The sequence below is a fragment of the Xyrauchen texanus genome, chromosome 3, assembly GCF_025860055.1.
Source record: "Xyrauchen texanus isolate HMW12.3.18 chromosome 3, RBS_HiC_50CHRs, whole genome shotgun sequence".
Lineage (NCBI taxonomy): Eukaryota > Metazoa > Chordata > Actinopteri > Cypriniformes > Catostomidae > Xyrauchen > Xyrauchen texanus.
Genome location: NC_068278.1, coordinates 14,964,793 through 14,982,304, shown reverse-complemented (window position 1 = coordinate 14,982,304; position 17,512 = coordinate 14,964,793). Strand labels below are relative to the sequence as shown.

General features: G+C 37.7%; 1 protein-coding gene across 2 annotated transcripts in view; it reads right to left on the bottom strand.

The window, feature by feature from the left end:
• The window catches only part of LOC127630504 (transmembrane protein 132E), a 432,450-nt gene that overhangs the window by 5,630 nt on the left and 409,308 nt on the right, over nt 1–17,512 (bottom strand). For both annotated transcript variants that reach the window (XM_052108088.1, XM_052108082.1), the window contains exons 6-8: nt 15,516–15,721; nt 8,757–9,033; nt 3,608–3,802 (exon numbers count right to left, since the gene is read on the bottom strand). In XM_052108088.1, coding sequence (XP_051964048.1) covers nt 3,608–3,802; nt 8,757–9,033; nt 15,516–15,721 — 678 coding nt within the window. The remainder of the gene's footprint in view (nt 1–3,607; nt 3,803–8,756; nt 9,034–15,515; nt 15,722–17,512) is intronic.

Below are 17,512 nucleotides of genomic sequence, written 5' to 3'. Positions count from 1 at the left end.
AGCCTGAGTTTGCCTTCCTGTCCTCAGTGAACAGCACAACACCTTGCACCTGTTGGCAGACAAAATGAAAGCCACTCTGCCAGAGTGCTTTAAGCCACAAATGAAACGGTGCTCTCCTTTTATATTCAGGAAGTATTTATCTGCCTCCAGTCAGCAACAGCCTGTTGTAAGGCTGTAAAAACTATTAACTATTTTGGCACGGCACTAACTTCAAGGTCACTCTGACATTCTGGCTCTGACATTTCAGCTTTTTAAAATGAAGAGAGTCTTTGATACACATGATCTGAATTATACACTGAAGATGAAGATATGTTGTCCTCATGGACCTTTCAAAATCACTCCAGCCATTAAATAAAATGACATCAATCAAGAACAGCCCTTGATTTTTCTACAAGCTTCAATCATTTGGACATGAATGTGAAACTGTAATATTCATATGGATATTTCATTAACTTCCTACTGTTAATTGGTGTTAAGTTCTACTTCAAACGTTATTTTGGATTTACCGTACACAACAAACTCTTGAACTAAATTGCTCTAGCTTCCAAGGCACTTGCAATTTTGAAATGGATTGCTATCATTAACACACAGCAAAATCAAGTATTTCAAGTTGCCAGTCAGACAAAAAAGATGGAAATCTGAAGGGATAGTTCTGTCATCATCTATTCACCCTCATGTTGTTTTATCCCCATAAGCCAAAGCTTTTAAATGTACTCCTAAAGTCATATGGATTACAAACATAGCACATGGACACCATCTGACATCAAACCTCATTGGTTCTTGTGTCTCTTATAGTCTTAATTCGTTTGAGAGATACAAATCTCAAACCCACTTTATGTTAGATGGCCTTAACCATTTGATACAATGTACTTATTATGTGCATACATTTTGTTGCATTGCAATTACATTTAAAGTACTTGCATTTAATTACATTTGTAGTTACACAGCTAACTTTACCCCTAACCCAACCCTCACCCCAAAACACTAACACTAACCCCTAATCCTAACCCTTACCCTACTCTTACTCCTAAACCTACCCATACCTCAACCTCAGTAGCAGCAAATGTTGGAATTTTACAGAACAACATGTAGTTACACAGTAAATACATAGTATTGTATGTATTTAATGTTAGTACATAGTAGTACAACACCTAATATAAAGTGTGACCAAAATCAAATTTGTAGCTGAGAGGGGAAGGTTTTTAGTGAATAAGGACATACATTTTGGCATGTTCCTAAAACAAATCTATCGCATGGCTTAAAGGGATAGTTTACCTAAAAATGCTAATTCTCTCATTGATTTGATTTGAGCGTAAATAACAACTAAGACTTGGAATACGATGGACTACTTTCATGACAATTTTGGGTGGATTTTTAAGCTTTAAAGTGAGTCACTATCAATTTCTATTGTATGGAAATCAGCATACATGGAACATAATGGAACATCCTTTAAAATAACTGTTGCAAAAGAATGCATGTCATATGGTTTTGGACTAAAATGAGGGTAAGTAAATGATAGTTGGGTAAGCTATTCCCAAATCATAAAGCTCTTCATAAGAAAATTCAACACAACTGTTACATAATAAATGAGTAGATGCAAAAATTGTGTGATTGTGGCTGCTATTTTTTGACTGCAGGGGTTAAGTACCTAAGTGCACTGAAGGACTGAAATGGAGTGGCAGCAGTTCGAGGAGGAGGAGGGTCATCAGAGATGTTTATAGCACAGTCTCCACAAGCACTTAGGCTGATACATTACACTAATTAAAAACCAAAGGTGGTGAGGCAGAGAGCGGGTGAAAAACCATTGGATTTTAATGTGTGAACTGAAAGCAGCCACCCTCATCTGATGTTGGTCACAGGCTAAGTACAGAGCAGGAAAAAGGGCCCCAAGCTCTCACTGCAGGGCTCTGTGACCTGCCCAAGACACTGTATAAATTAGCATTGCAGGATTCAGGGTCCTTGCTTGAAAAAAATATGCATCTATGCTCCAATTAATGCTTTGAAATTATTATAAAGCAAATTCATGGTGCTCCCCTGGTGACACTCGAGAACAGAAGTGGCGGTGGCTTCTTATTAAGCACGATGCCTGCTAGTTTGCCATGCTTATATTAAGACAGATTTTAATATGTCTGAATGCCAAACAAGCTTTTATTAAAGCAGTGGGGGCCGGGTGGAAGGCTGCACTGAAGCTAATTTGCCAATGGTCTGTAACCTTCAAGGAGACTTAAATCATCAATATAAGGCTGCATTCAGCTACTGTTAACTGTTGAGGAGTGGAATAATCCTGAGCAACAATGAACAAGTAAATATCACTTGCATGATTAGCTGCAGGGGCAAAAGGTTAGATCTTTCTGCTGCAGAGGGGTGTGTTGATGAATGATATTGTCATATTTAGACAATTATGTGGAGATACAGTGTGTATTGTATATTAACTGCTTCTTCAGTGCTTAAATTTGTTTCCTAACCAAAGGATCATTTTTAGATTTTTTTTTTATCCATATCCACATGAATGCTGCCATATTTGTTTTCCCTCCTTGCTAGAAATAGCTGAAACCAGCTTAATTGAAAAAATGGTGGTTTTACATGATTTTTAGCTAAACACTGGCTTAGGTGATCTAACAGCTGGACTTCCAGCTGGAGGGGACCTGGTTAGCAATCTTGGTTAACTTGGCTAGAACTGGTAGACCACCTTGCAGCGGTTACAAACCAGCTATAAAAAACAGCTTGACTATCATAAATGGATAGTTTACCCAAAATTTAAATTCTCTCATCATTTACTTACCGTTATGCTATCCCAGATGTGTTTGACTTTCTTTTGTTTTTCATTTTTCAGCTCTGTATGTCCTCACAATGCAAGTGAATGGTGACCAACCTTTGAAGTTCCAAAAGCAGATACAGGCAGCACAAAATTAATCCATAAGACTACTGTAGATATATCCATACCTTCAGAAGTGATATGATAGGTGTGGGTGAGAAACAGATCAATATATAAGTCCTTTTTTACTAGACATTCTCTTCCCTGCCCAGTAGGTGGCGATATGCATAAAGAATGTGAATCTCAAAAAACAAAGAATGTGTAAATGGAGATTGGTAGTAAAAAAGGACTACAATATTGATCTGTTTCTCACCCACACTTACCATATCTCTTCTGAAGATATAGATTTAAGCACTGGAGTCATATGGATTACGTTTATGCTGCCTTAATGTGCTTTTGGAGCACATCTATAATTGTTTGTGTGTTTTGCAGAAGAAAGAATGTCATACACATCTGGGATGGTATAAGGGTGAGTAAATGATGAAATAATTTGTAATTTTTTGGTGAACTATTAATTTAAGGTAGTGTGATCTGTTTTTTTTTTTCTTCTTCAGCAGTAATTTATTATTTTAAAAGTAATTTATGACCTAAGTTTCATGACCTAAGACTTTCATAAAAGCTTTAGCAATTAATTATAATTTATTTTGTTCTATTGGAGATAGAATCCTTCAGATATAATTCTGATAAAAAATATACCATATGATTTACCAAAATATCTAGACAATTGAGATAACTAGAGTAAATCTTATTTATTCAAGAAGGTATGGAAAACAATAAAGGAATCAAGTGTACCTGCTTAAGAGCAGAGAGAGTCTGCAGGCCAGTTGCCTTGGCAACCATAGTATGGCTGTTGCCTGGGCTTGGTTGAAGATTAAGTGCCAGTCCTGAGATGGCATGAACATGTAGCTCCATTATGGACACTTTCTCATCTACCACAGAGAACTGCGTCTCACCCAACACCGCCTCCACTGCAAGTGGGGATTCAACCTGAAACCAACAAAACAATATAAACATGTGTTTTAAAGTTGAATATCTGTTAGACAATGAAGATGTAAATAAAGGGAAAAGGACACAAAATTATGCAGGGTGTGAAGATATAAATCAAGATTCTACATCTAGTGGGTAATCACACATATTCAAGATACAGCTCACTGAGTAAAGCAAGCATGAGTGAATAGATCTTTTCTCAAGAGAACGGCCAGTAGTCCAAAGCCCTCTACTTTCACACAAATCATCCACCTGACACTTCAAACCCATTATGTCACCTTTTCCTCACCTCCTACCACCGTTAAAGGTCACCAGGGACTTACCGAGTGAGAAGTCAAGTGGGACAGTACTACTAGGAGCACCAGAGAATTTTTTTTATGTCTTTCTCTTTTGAACCGTTAGACCTTTGCAATTCCAAGAGCAACGCAGCGCCATGCCAGGTGAATTGGGGATCGATTTAAGGGAATTTTTTGTATTTCTCTTTTTATAATTTTTTTGCATCAAGAAAGACATAATAAGATATGATATAAATAATCATATGTTGCTTCAGAATGTCCATGTACTGAAATTGACCCCATTTTGCTTAATAACTGACAAGTGCAGTCCACCGTTAGACATTTTGGCATCAATTCAAATGAGTTTAACTTTTACAATGGCGTTAATAATTGTGAGCTGCCTCAGAGACATGCCTTCAGGTTCCATGGAAACCAGAAAGTAATCATGCTCATATGAACAATGGTGAACACGATATTACTTTGATTTTAACTTTACTTTCGGTTAAGTTTAGGGGTGGGTTTTGGGTTACGGAGGAGGATTAACAAAATATGCATTTCTGTTTACTATGACCTTATTTACAAATACAAATGCAACAAACTTTTGCCGCCACACTGTGGACATTTCACCTCAACAACACTTACAGCTTTGGCCACAAGGGGCAGTGGTTCAAATTTCGATGTAAACGGACCGATTTCAGCAGCAGAACTTTTGATCTTCTGCAAACAAATTAAGATGGTGTAGTGGGCTAAAGACAGAAATGGTAAGCAGAAGGTTGCCAGTTCGTTCCTCACAGCCAACACCATTGTGTCCTTCAGCAAGGGGGGATTTTCCCATAATAAGTGCACTGTAAATCACTTTGGATAAAAAAATGGATCTTGCAGTTGCCAGAACTCTTCTGCCTCTACCAATTTGTCAAGGTTTGGCTGGTTAGCATGGGCAGTTAGCCTATGTTGGCAGAAGCCATAACTACACCAACATTTTTCTGGTGCATTTTTTCTCAATTCAAAAGTTGTTTATTTTCTGACAAAATATATTTGAAACAATTCATAACATTTTTGTAGATGTTTTCACAAGTGTTAAATTTTAGGAGGGCTCTTGAAAGTGTGCAATAGACTTATATTTTTTCCTATCTGCTGCCTTTGACGTTACAATCCATGCACTGACAGAATAGTCTCAAGTGCTTTGCGACTGTGTGGAAAATAAATAATAAATCATAATAATAATAATAAAACAGGCCAGAACTGAGGTTGTGTGAGCAAAGAAGGCAACAAGCAGTTTTCAAAAAAAGAAAATTCAATATTTGCAACATTGAGGTCGGAGCACATTATCTTATATTTTTAATTACAGCTATTCCAAACCAAGAACAATAATATTACCTCCATGTAATTGGTTTAATCACTGTTGAGTCAGAGCTGAGTACTCTTGATAATTTACCCCAATAAAGTCCTTTATGACTTTTAATGGTGTTCAAAAATCAGCATCATCCTCTGTAGCAAACATTTTCATCCGACCTGCAATTACCTTGCTCTTCAAAAATACCCATCTCCAGCTAAAAGCTCTTGCGACTGATGTAGTTTTATGAACTAACCATGGTGCTGATTATATGCTTACATCTGTGAAGTAGCCCTGCTAAGTTTTCTTTCAGCATAAAAAGCCCATCCAGGCTTTTTCAGCTATCTCTCATGTCACTGTAGAGAGCTGAACTCTGGCGTCTTCTATTCCAACATAGACTTGCGACTCATATGTATGTCCCAGATGTACACTGTTTGTCTCCCAATCAACTAATGTTCTGGAACAGCCTGTTCCAGTTCAATAACCATCCAGTCCTATACATTTTCCTCTTCCCTTCTTCAGTTGGAAAGGGTTGTAGCCCAGGGGGGAGAAAAGGCAGATGAATGTATAACTGAACTGAACTGTTTTGTTCCTGCATATTTTATTTCTTAAGTTGAAGGGAAGCTTCAAATATGCAGTGCATGACAGATAAAGAGAGACACACAAAGAGAGAAACAACACATTCTTGCCAGAATAGCTTATTTGTTTTGTATCCAGGAAGTTGCAATTAGTTTTATTATATTTGCTTATATACCGGCTTTTGATGTTTGCATTATAACAACTAGAGCTTTGGATGCTTGAACAGAGTGCTTTCAAAGGCTACAAAGGAACTGCCTAGTCCTCCAGACCTAATTACTATAGCTGGTAGACCTTGCAAGTCAATTAAGTAATACGAAATACATACAATCAGCCCTGGAGGGTTTGTATTGCATGCTTGATATTTTTTTAGAAGGATTTTTATGAGCATAACATATCAGCTAATGCCTGGAATGGGTTAACAATGCTTTTTGCTGTTCATTAGATCCAATGTTTCATTAGAAATGTTCAAAGCTGTACGTTGGCGTATCTTTGTGCTCAGGTCATAGTGACTGGGTGGAGGACGAACACTGTGGAACAGAATAAGATCAAAGACCAGCCAAATAAAATAAAAAAGCCCTGATGTGCAAGACTTATAAACAACATTATTCATACCTTTCTCGATGCATTGCTTTTTGGGATGTGAAAAGATGCTCTTGTGCTCAGTGCCGTTTATTTTCAGCTCATATCCAGCAAAACATTCAGCATATTCTAGTTCTGCACTGACTATTAATTATTAATAACCTTTGCAGTTTCTCCCAGTTTAATTAGCAAATGTTCTTTTTTATGCACAATTTTGTTTATTGGATAAAAGAGACACTTTCAAAACCAAACCACCAGACACATTGAAGAGGTGTGATCAAGCAGCCGTGAATAAACAAAACCCACAGTTTGGACACAATGAACTGATTTTGTATTGATTCATTGTACTGAGAAAACTTTTTCTTTCAGTTTTTTCCCCACCAATTTAATCTGAAGTTTTGTAACAGACAGATCACTCTCTTCCCAAATATCCTAGATTAGGAATCATCAAGTGGGACAAAATATCCATATAAATAGTTTTCAATTCATATTGAAGGGGTATTAAAAGATAGAGTCTAATTTGAGGGATCTAATTCCAGGGATGTCGTTTAGATATCCTTATTGATTTTAACTGTAAACTAAATTCCTATTCTTAGCAATCTGTCTCTTTGAAAACAATTAGCTAATAATGTTGACTCTGGACCAAGATCAACTTTTATCCCAAAGGGACTCATGGAGAGGAACTAGTAGTTAGAAAAGTAAAACCTCATCAGTCTTCAATCCCATTTACTGTTGCAGTGTCTATAACATAATGTCAATGAAGCAAGTGAAAGTAAAGTTGGATATAAGAGACAATAAAAGGGATTGAATGATAATCTCTTGGACATTTCACATTGTATCCTGACAGGTAAAAAGCCATGAGTAAAAACCAGTGTCTAATAACTCTGGATGAAGTCATTTCTCAAAAGACGATGTTGTAATAAAACAAAATTAATAGTTATATAGTCATATGTTCATATGGTAATACGAGTCTCCCAAAACAACTATTTCATCCATCCACATATTCTCTGATGAATTATTCAATCCTGCCTTTATACTAGGGACGAAATGTGCTTTTTAAATAAACTGTACAATTCGCCACTCACAGTTCGGAACATATTTTGTAAAGCAGTTCATTTCATTTCATTTCACAACACTTTGTAAATATAAATATTACATTTATATGAATATTACACTAGTAATTACAGTCATTGTGTCTTTCGCTGAATTGCTGTACTGAAAAGAAGATGCAAATGGATAGAACAAAATGTTAACAATTTTGTGAAAGTGTAACAATTAGTGATTTGCATGTATTTTAAATACACCAATCAGCCACAACATTAAAACCACCTGCCTAATAATGTGTTGGTCCCCCTCGTGCCGCAAAAACTGTGCCAACCCGCATCTCAGAACAGCCTTCTAATATTCTTCTCACCACAACTGTACAGAACAGTTATCTGAATTACCGTAGACTTTGTCAGTTCGAACCAGTCTGGCCATTCCCTGTTGACCTCTCTCATCAACAAGGATTTTCCATCCACAGAACTGCCACTCAATGGATGTCTTTTGTTTTTGGCACCATTCTGAGTAAACTCTAGAGACTGGTAAGTGTGAAAATAGCAGGAGATTAGCAGTTACATAAATACTCAAACCAGCCTGTCTGGCACCAACAATCATGCCATGGCACTGCGATCAAATTTTTCCCCATTCTGATGGTTGATGTGAACATTAACTAAAGCTCCTGACCTGTATCTGCATGATTTTATGCACTGCACTGCTGCCACACATTTGGCTGATTCGATAATCGCATGGATGATTATTGGTGCCAGACAGGCTGGATTCTGAGATGGGTTGGCACTCTTTTGGCAGCTCGAGGGGGACCTACCCAATATTAGGCAGGTGGATTTAATGTTGGGGATGATCGGTGTATATCTCATTTATACATTTTTGTCTGTAATTGTATAGAGATACATTTAACTGCAGTTTGTGGCTTAAGGTTTGTAAAAGCTGGTTAAAGGGTTGTAAAAATAAATATTGGTTATCGTATTGGCCTCGAATTTCTTATTCAGTGCACCCCTAATAGTAACGCAGTTCCATTTACTGAACCATACCAAAAATGTTACGACAGAAATGTGATACAAAATTAACTGTGAGGAATCTGAATTGTTACACCCCTAATTTATACATCCTATTAATTGTTCTATTCTACCTTGAGAGAGGATGATCCAAGCTCATTTGCCATTAGCACAGTCCTGTCCACCAGCTCGGCCACCCTGGCATCCACCACCTTCAGAGAGTCCTGCACCAGCTCCGTCACATCCACCTGCCAGTCAGGGCCCAGCATAGTGATCATCTGGTTTGTGCCTTCAGTAGACGTCGTGTGGAACTGGGTCAGAACCTTCACCTGGGCTCTCTGGTACTGCAGCGTACATCCACGGCTCACTTTACGTTCATCTTCATCATCATCATCACTGTCTCTGGCCGTTCTGAGGAGATCAATGTTAGAAGAGATCATTGTGATTTTCATTAAATATCTTTTGATATTTACAGTAATATTTACAGATAACACAGTTATCAAATTGAGTGTCTTTTCAGTTGCAAGCTGCTTTAGAAAAGCTCAGGTAGGGCATGGTGCAAGCAACACTAAGGTCAAGGTTTTGATTCCCAGGGAACGCACATGCACTGAAAAAAATATTTTGTGTTGAGGTAAATATAGCAACAAATATTAAGTACTTTCTACATTGAAAAGTAAATTGTACAATTGTACTCAATTCAAGCATGTCAAAATTAATACACTAGCTTATAGTTAAATATTATTTATAATTGTTTGTTATCATTACAATGCGTAATCATGTACCAATCCTAAAGTAGGAAACCTTGTCATATTTATTTGAGTCAATTTTACAGGTAAATTAAATAAATCAATTTTACTTGCTGGTGTTCCCAGAATGCACTGGGCTTGAATAATTAATGAGCTTGTATGGTTTCTCTATTTTGCAAGTTTATTTACACCATTTGTATTGTTGATTTTGTTGATACATTTAGGAACTTCTTGTTTCATGAAGTCTGAAGTAAATTTTTTACTCAAAATTACCAAAATTCATGTTCAAAACATTATCTGTTGATTATCTGTTGTTTTGTGCACCAGCAATCCTTCCTAAGGCGTCAAATACTGCATGTCTTGTGAAAGATTACGATGAGCGAGAGCCAATGGCATTTAACGTCTCGATGTGGCAATTCATTAATGTGTTAGAACGAGTCGAGAGTGGGATGTGTTATGGCGATGACAGGGGACCGTGATTGTGGAATAAAAGCTTAAATTTGGGACTATAATTCACAGACAGCGATCGGAAGACAGGTCACTTCAGCAGAGCAGAATGTGTACAGAACACAATGGATTAAACATTAACCACTGCAAACTAATAAATGTTACTGATTAAACATTACAATTGTGATAAACGTGTTTGATTTCAAACATTCTGAAAAGCATACCCTAACATATCATGTCAGAATGACAAACTTCTATCCCAGCATATAATATCCCAATGCCAGATGCCCTGCATGTCAGTCTTTGATGCCGAACGTTTCTCAATGAAAGCAATGGGTTTGTTGGAGGCGTCAGAAACTGATGCCAAAGGCTGTTTTGGCATCCCCCTGTTGACGTTCTGGGCTCTTGCATGAGCGGCAGTATCTGACGCCTCAGGAGTGAGAACGGGTTGGCACCAAGAGTTCAGGTCTGCGTGCACAGCTATGGATCTTGTTTCTATCACCATTAAAGCAAGGTGATATTGTCTAATAGTCTCCATAGCATACATTAAGCTTCCCTGTGGAAGGCTTCTGTGTGTCATGTGCTACAAGACGAAGTATGTTAACAAAACATTGAAATGTTAGTACACTTTTAAAAGCAAGGCTTAATTCAGTGCTACATTGCTTAAGTAAAATGTAAAAACAAAAATGTTGTACAATTTACTTGAAACAGGTAAGTAACCATTTCTAATTAAAGCCACAAAGAATTGTGTGTAGCCATTCCTTAAAACATTTCTGCATGTTTTTTTTTTTAAGTAAAAAGTATAGCTTGAAAGCACTTTAAGTACTGTCAAATTAACTAGGACTCACTAATAACACAATGTTTGATAGAAGGCTGCCAGTATTAAAAGGTGCATCATCTGGAGACCTGCTTCAAGGAGGTTCTGAACCAATGAGTCTTGCATGGCTCACACTTAGTTAGCCATTCAATCTATCTAATCTGTTCCCTCAGCAGCATGTCTTTATGCACAGTAAGAAAGAGAAAGCGAAGTAGGGGGGGTGGAGGAATCTTGAAAGCTGAATGGCACTTCTGCCATTCTACACAGATAGCTAATTAATCAGATAACTGTAGATGTAGAGAGAGCTGTCTGCATGTGACTGACAAAGCATGCACTGCCCATTGATTACCTTAAATTGAGCTCAGTGTAAAGCATTGCGTTATCATGTAAGGAGACACACTTGAACTCCTCAAACATGAGAGAACAACAAAGAAAGATTGGCTGGCATACAAACAGAAATAAAGGACATTCATAAAAATTGAAAGCAAATGTTGATCGGCAATTTGCTCTCTTTGGAGTTAAACAGTAAAATAGGTTTGCTAATGGCAAATCCTGTTGACTGAATATACACATTTCCAAATCTGTCAATCAGATGGTCTCTTACTGTCTAAATGGGCGGTTCTTGGCCAGAATAAGCTGCAAAGTTCAAAGGTCTGAGAAGGTGAGACTAAGACCAGGAGGCTCGCATAAGTTGAAGAGTGTTGAACCCAGGAGACAGAACATCTCAGTTCTCAAGAGTTGCACTTTTTCTCAATTCTTCATACAAGTTAATATGAGTTCCAGACCAGAAGGACACACCTCAAGATTTGAGCTTTGGTTGAACTCATTAGGATATCAAGAGAACTGAAGATTTCATGCACGGTAGCATGCTTATCCAATAAAAATCAGTGTCCATTTTTTTCAAAAAATCTTTGTATCACTAGTTTTGTAAGCTACATCAATCAATTGGTGTGGAAGGCCAATGAGAGAAACCTGCCTGCTGACACGTCTTAACATTGTGCAGTGTAGTGGAAAGAAATGGATAGAGCGGAGGAGAAAAGAATGGAAGAAAAAAGGAAGAGGGGAAAAAAGGAGAGAGATCTTGGGTATTGAGAGGAAGCTAAATAAAAGGAACTTAAATTGAGGTCAGATGCAAAATGTATGACACACTTCTATTGTCTGTGTGTTGTCTGTATGAAACAGGGGAAAACACTGAAAGCATTAGCCGCACAGAGAGACTTCACTAATAATGGTTTGATAAAAACGAAACACCCTTTTACACTAGCCTGATTTCCACTTAAAGGTAAAATGTGTGTGTGTCTTTTTTTTTTAAATACTTTCTACTTTTCTAACTTTACATACAGAGACAATTGTAAATAAGCCATTTGTTGGATGCTTCCCCCGGAAAATGTAAACACTCTGGCTCTGTGGTGCTGTCAAAACATTACTCTGTTTGAGTGTTCCAACCAACGTGACTAAGCCATTTGAGATAAAAATAAAAACAAATAAAAAAAATCCTTAAAGCTGTAGTGTGTGATTTCTGAACCACAAGCGACACTAAACGGAATTATTATTTTTTTTTTTAAATATATATATAATAATAATAATAAATAAAAATAAAATAAAATCACTACTTCTAGAAAACTCCCCTCATCGTCCATTGGTTTTTGTACAAACAGATCGTCCCGCCCCAAAATCACACCATTAGTCAAGTCAATGTTGCCCCTCAAACAAAAAGAGAAATGTTTTGATAGTGCCACAGAGCCACAGTGTTACACTTTCAAGTGAAATCAACTTATTTAGGTTGACTTTGCATATTCAGCTGGGATATGTGAAAATTATGTAGCATCACACACATAAACTTAAAACATGTGGAAGGCTTCAAGTAGATCAGCGATTTGCTCCCAAATGGGATTCGCATCCAAGTCAGATCATATTTCTCTTTAAATGGTCCTTTTAATAAACTTAATTAGAGCTCTTCATAAAAAAGAAAGACCACACTAAGGGAGCAATAATAATGCTAGTAAGCTACCAGAATAGTCTACACCGTGATTCATTCTGGAGAAGTTCCTCATGAAAAATGTCTGTGCTGAGGGATATTCTACTCAGCACTGCATGACAACACAGCTACTTCAATTTGTCAAAATCAAAGTAATGGGCTGCATGAAGAATGGTGTTTGGTAATTTGGTACAACTATATAGCTACAATATAACTGATAAAAAACAAAGCGACCTAACATTAAAGCTTTTAACAGCTTCACTAATTAAACTATAATAGTTTTACCACCCTCAGAGCACCCTCAATTATTTGGACAATCAGAACAAACAAGAAATAAAAGAAAACATGCATAAGTAGAGAAACTGGTGCGATCAATATAACACTAGTCAAAGTGCTACTTGTATTACTTGTACGTTTGTATTCAGTATCCAAAATTAATATTTTGTTTGTCATATTGACAAATGATTTATTGAGCTTGTGGAGAAATGCTCCGGTATTGCATCACATACTAGCAATGTGAAATTTGTTAGAAAAAATGTCCTATTTTGATTTAATTTCTCATATGTTTGTTTTTGGTGAAATGTGCCTGTGCAAGGAGTTCTGGGATAGAGCAGTTCAGGTTGTTCCCCAAAATCCCAAAATGGAATTAGCATTTTCGAGCCATTGGTTCCCTTGGGATTTTGATATGGGATTTTTATAATGGCAGATTTGGATTTATGAGTAAAATAAGGTCTTTGTTAAACATTGCTTGAAGATACTGGGATGTTTTGTTCAACAACATAAATTACACACAGTCATACCACAAATTAGAATTTTTGAAGACGCTGTGTTCAAAAAAAGTTTTCTGCTAACAAGTTGATAAGAACCAAGGTTTTCCGTTTCTTCAGGCATATACACTCACATGTTTGTGGTAGTTGCAGTCCTTAATTAGCAATTTGATAGCAACTTACGTTTAAAAAGAAAAAAAAAGTTAAAACACAGCAGCTTTTAATTCAAACCATTATAAAAACCACAGGGAACCCATGTCGAATCAGCCTTCCGGCTTCGTCTAAAATTGACATCATGAATGAACAGCTCTATTATAACAATACAAGAAACAAAGGTTTGACTTGGAAAAAAAAATAAAAAATATTTGAAGGCACACAATCTTTTATTCTGTCGAATGTCTGAATCTCTTTGCTGTAATTCGCTGACATTATTTATGTCAGTAAGGGTCAGACCAGTGTTTCCCAACATTTGTTCTACCATGGCAAACTTTTGATGACTAAAAAATTCTACGGCACAGCACTTTCCCACATAGGCTAACCATCGTCTCCATTTTTCTTTTTCAAGAACTTGTCCATGTTTTCTGTCCATCTTAGTAGCGTGTTTACTTGTAATGTTTGGAATTCGGCTATGCAAAAAAACACATACAGTGCTTGCGTTAGACTCCGTCTTCGTCGTCCGTCATTTTGACGGACAGGGTCGTAAAAATTCCATCATAATCAATTATTACCTGTCAATTTAATTTTCATATTTTAATGATAATAAGACATTTAATAGCTTTTATTGTCATTCACATTTAAATTTTTTATCATGAACTTACAGGACGAGCATATAGCAGATGATGCATTCATTTATTTATGAAGAGAACAGATGAACAACAGAGACACGAAGTAGATGAATGTTTTTTCCCCCCGCAGTGACAGCGGAGGCCACTAAAACACAACATATGAACAACGCAATATTACAAAAAACAAATACGATTAAAAGATGAACATAACATGTAAAAAATTAACTGTACAGATCTCAATCGACAGCTCACACCTTCCTCCTGTTTCGCATTGACTTAAACTAGGCCCTCGCCTGTGCGTAATCAAACGCTGGGGCAATTGTCGTTAGATTTTGCATCTTTGCCTTGGACACATGACTTCTCGTGGCAGTGTTCATTTTTTTGTTCTGGAGGCTGAACCCAGCATCAAGTGCCGCATTGCCCTTCACAAGACAAGAGTTGCAGAAAGTGTCACAGAGGGGCGATTTTACGAGTTTACCACATAAAAAAGCGGGAGATGTGCCCAATAAACATTGAAAACATTTATTTGGAAGAGAGAGAAATCTTGCAGTTGCTTTGACAGCAGAAAGTAATAAAATAACCCTAAACCTAACACAACCCTTACCCTAAAACCCAACCCTAACCACTAATCCCCACTTTTACCCTAACCCTACTCCTAAACCTACCCTTACAGAAAATGTGAATCTTGTGAGAATTTTCCAGAACAAACATGTAGTTACATTGTACACTGTATTGTATTTTATTGTTAGTACATAGTAGTTAAAGACCCATAATATAAAGCGAGACTCAACTTTTAAATGTAAAAACATATTGTTGAAATTAACATTAACCAAGATTAATAAGTGCTGAAATTTTTTAGTTCAAGTTAATTAATGTAGATAACTAATGTTAACAAATACAACCTTCCTGTAGTGTTTCCAACTAATCATTCAAACCGGTTTTGCGAACAGGATCAAAAGGTTAATTGAAGAAAGTCGACTCCAAAGAACAATTAATTCACAAATTGGACATCAGTACTTTTCTCAAAAATGAGACTTTTTGGTCTGTTCCTCATACAAAGCTATCATATATCTTCAGAAGAGTCTGAGACCACTTTTAAGATACTTTTATGGTGCTTTTTTTGCTATTTTGGAGCTTGACAGCCCCAAAACCTCATTCACTTTCATTATATGGAAAAGAGTGACCAGGACATTCTTCAAAAATTAACCTTTTGTGTTCAGCATAAGAAAGAACGTCATATGGGGTTGGAACAACATTAAGATGAGAAATTAATGACAGAATTTCAATTTTTGGGAGAACCTTCCTTTTAAATTTTGACTCCGATTGCATCCTCAGATGAGTGGTGTGACTTACCTGCGGTCGGGTAAGATGGGCACCCTCCAGCCCTTGATGAAGCTGAGTCTGTTGTCTGAGAGTTCCACTTTAAGGGGCAGTTTGGGCACCCAGACGGTGAGCTCAAGAGGAGCACTCAGGTGCTCGTAGCTGAAAATCACTCTGGCATTCATGGAGCCACGCGTCTCTTTTCCATTCACAAACACATAGTCGCAGTTCATGGACACCTGTTGAGGAGAGCAAAGAGAGATGCAGGGTTTTGATTGAATTCACTGTGTTCTGTTGAGAGTGTGCACCATACATACTGGCTCAACCTCTCTTCAAAGCAAACGGCGAGTGAATATCAGTTTAAAGTAATTTAACTTCAAATCAACAACCACCAGAATGTGTTGAAGTGTTATTCTGGCTTTCTCTCAAAGGAATCTAGCAAATAAACATGGAAATAATGCATCCGACAGTATCTTTTTTTTCTAGAAACACGCTTCCTAAAATAACACCCCTTAGAAACTGCAACTGACAGCTTTTATCCTCAGGCATTGTTCTTCGAAGCAGCAATTGTAATTCACTGTATTCAGTCTTTTTTTCTTCTTCAAAGCACTCAAACAAATGCACAGATGAACACAATAATAAAAACACATTTTTAAAATTTGAGGATAAAAGTCAATGAAATTTCCTTAATATACCCAGAGAGATACCAAACAAAACCAGATAAAACGTTTCTTTTTCTTCTTCTTCTTTATCCTATTCCTTCAGGTCCACCAAAAATTCTTATATACACAGATGTCTTTAATAATACATTATTTGTTATAATAGATCACCTAAGCTTTGCTTTGGGATACCATCTATGATTTATCTAGGGGTCTGAGGCAGCTGACACTGTAATCAGAGAACCTAATCTCACTCGAATGGAGGTCGGGAGCTGCAGTCTACACAAGCCCAGAGATTCATCATAGTGGGGGATATCTGTGTAATAAAATATGTAGGGCTTCAAGACAGCCCACAGTCTTATCCATACCATCAATATAGAGAACTGATCAGAGGAGATGGCTCTCTCCCCCAATAGCATTTAGGAGAATCTGCTGAAAAACTCACCCTGGCTTACTTCATTTTATTTTTAAAGAGACTGTTATTTAAAAAATAAAACAAATATGAATCATACTACTGAAAGAACTGACATATGGTGGAAGAGCAGAGAGGATCCCAGCAGTGAGGGGGAGGCATGGCAAAAGCTCTTTATGTTCAAATGAAACATTTCATCGCCTGGCCTAGATATCTGACAAATAGAGCACAACAGCTGGGTTCCGGAAGTTAAAAAACATCCCATACATTTTCCTTTAGAGAAATTGATTTTTAGTGATAATGTTAAACCTTTTAAGACAGACCTAAAACAAGATCTGAAATTGTTGTATGTACTGTATATGCTTGACTTTAACACACTGGACGGACCGTTATATTTCACATGCAGAGATAGAGTGGCATTGTTGACCGTTTCTCGGAAGTCCAGAAAGCCACCCAAGCCATGAATCTCTTCCTGCCTCGTCGCGCTAGCTCCTCTGCAGGCCGCCCACGTGACCAGCCTCCTGCACGAGCCTCTTCACAGCGCCCAGCTCAGCAAAGCCAGACTTCTCAGCGTCGACAGGGCGGCCGCCCTAGAACGCGCTCAGACAGCCGCCGCAGACCGCCGCCCCCCCGCGGGCCTCGGCCTAAGATTGCGCTGAAACCTGAGCAACCGAAGTCCTCCTAGCTTTGTTAAGGAAACAACGGCTCAGTCCCGCCGCGGCCGGACCACCGTCAAAGCTTCGCCCCCTGTCAGTCCCCTTCTCTCAGGCTACTGCAGTGGTGGATTCAGCAGCCAACAAGCCGGTGATACTGCCTGCTTGCCTGCACTCAAATGCCGTTTTCACGGCGAACAAAATAAATTTTGTGAAAAGCAAACATGCCTTATGTGTAGAAAATGTGCCCACAATCCAGTGTTCACCCCTACACACAAGCATTACACTTCCCGTGTCCCTATCAGA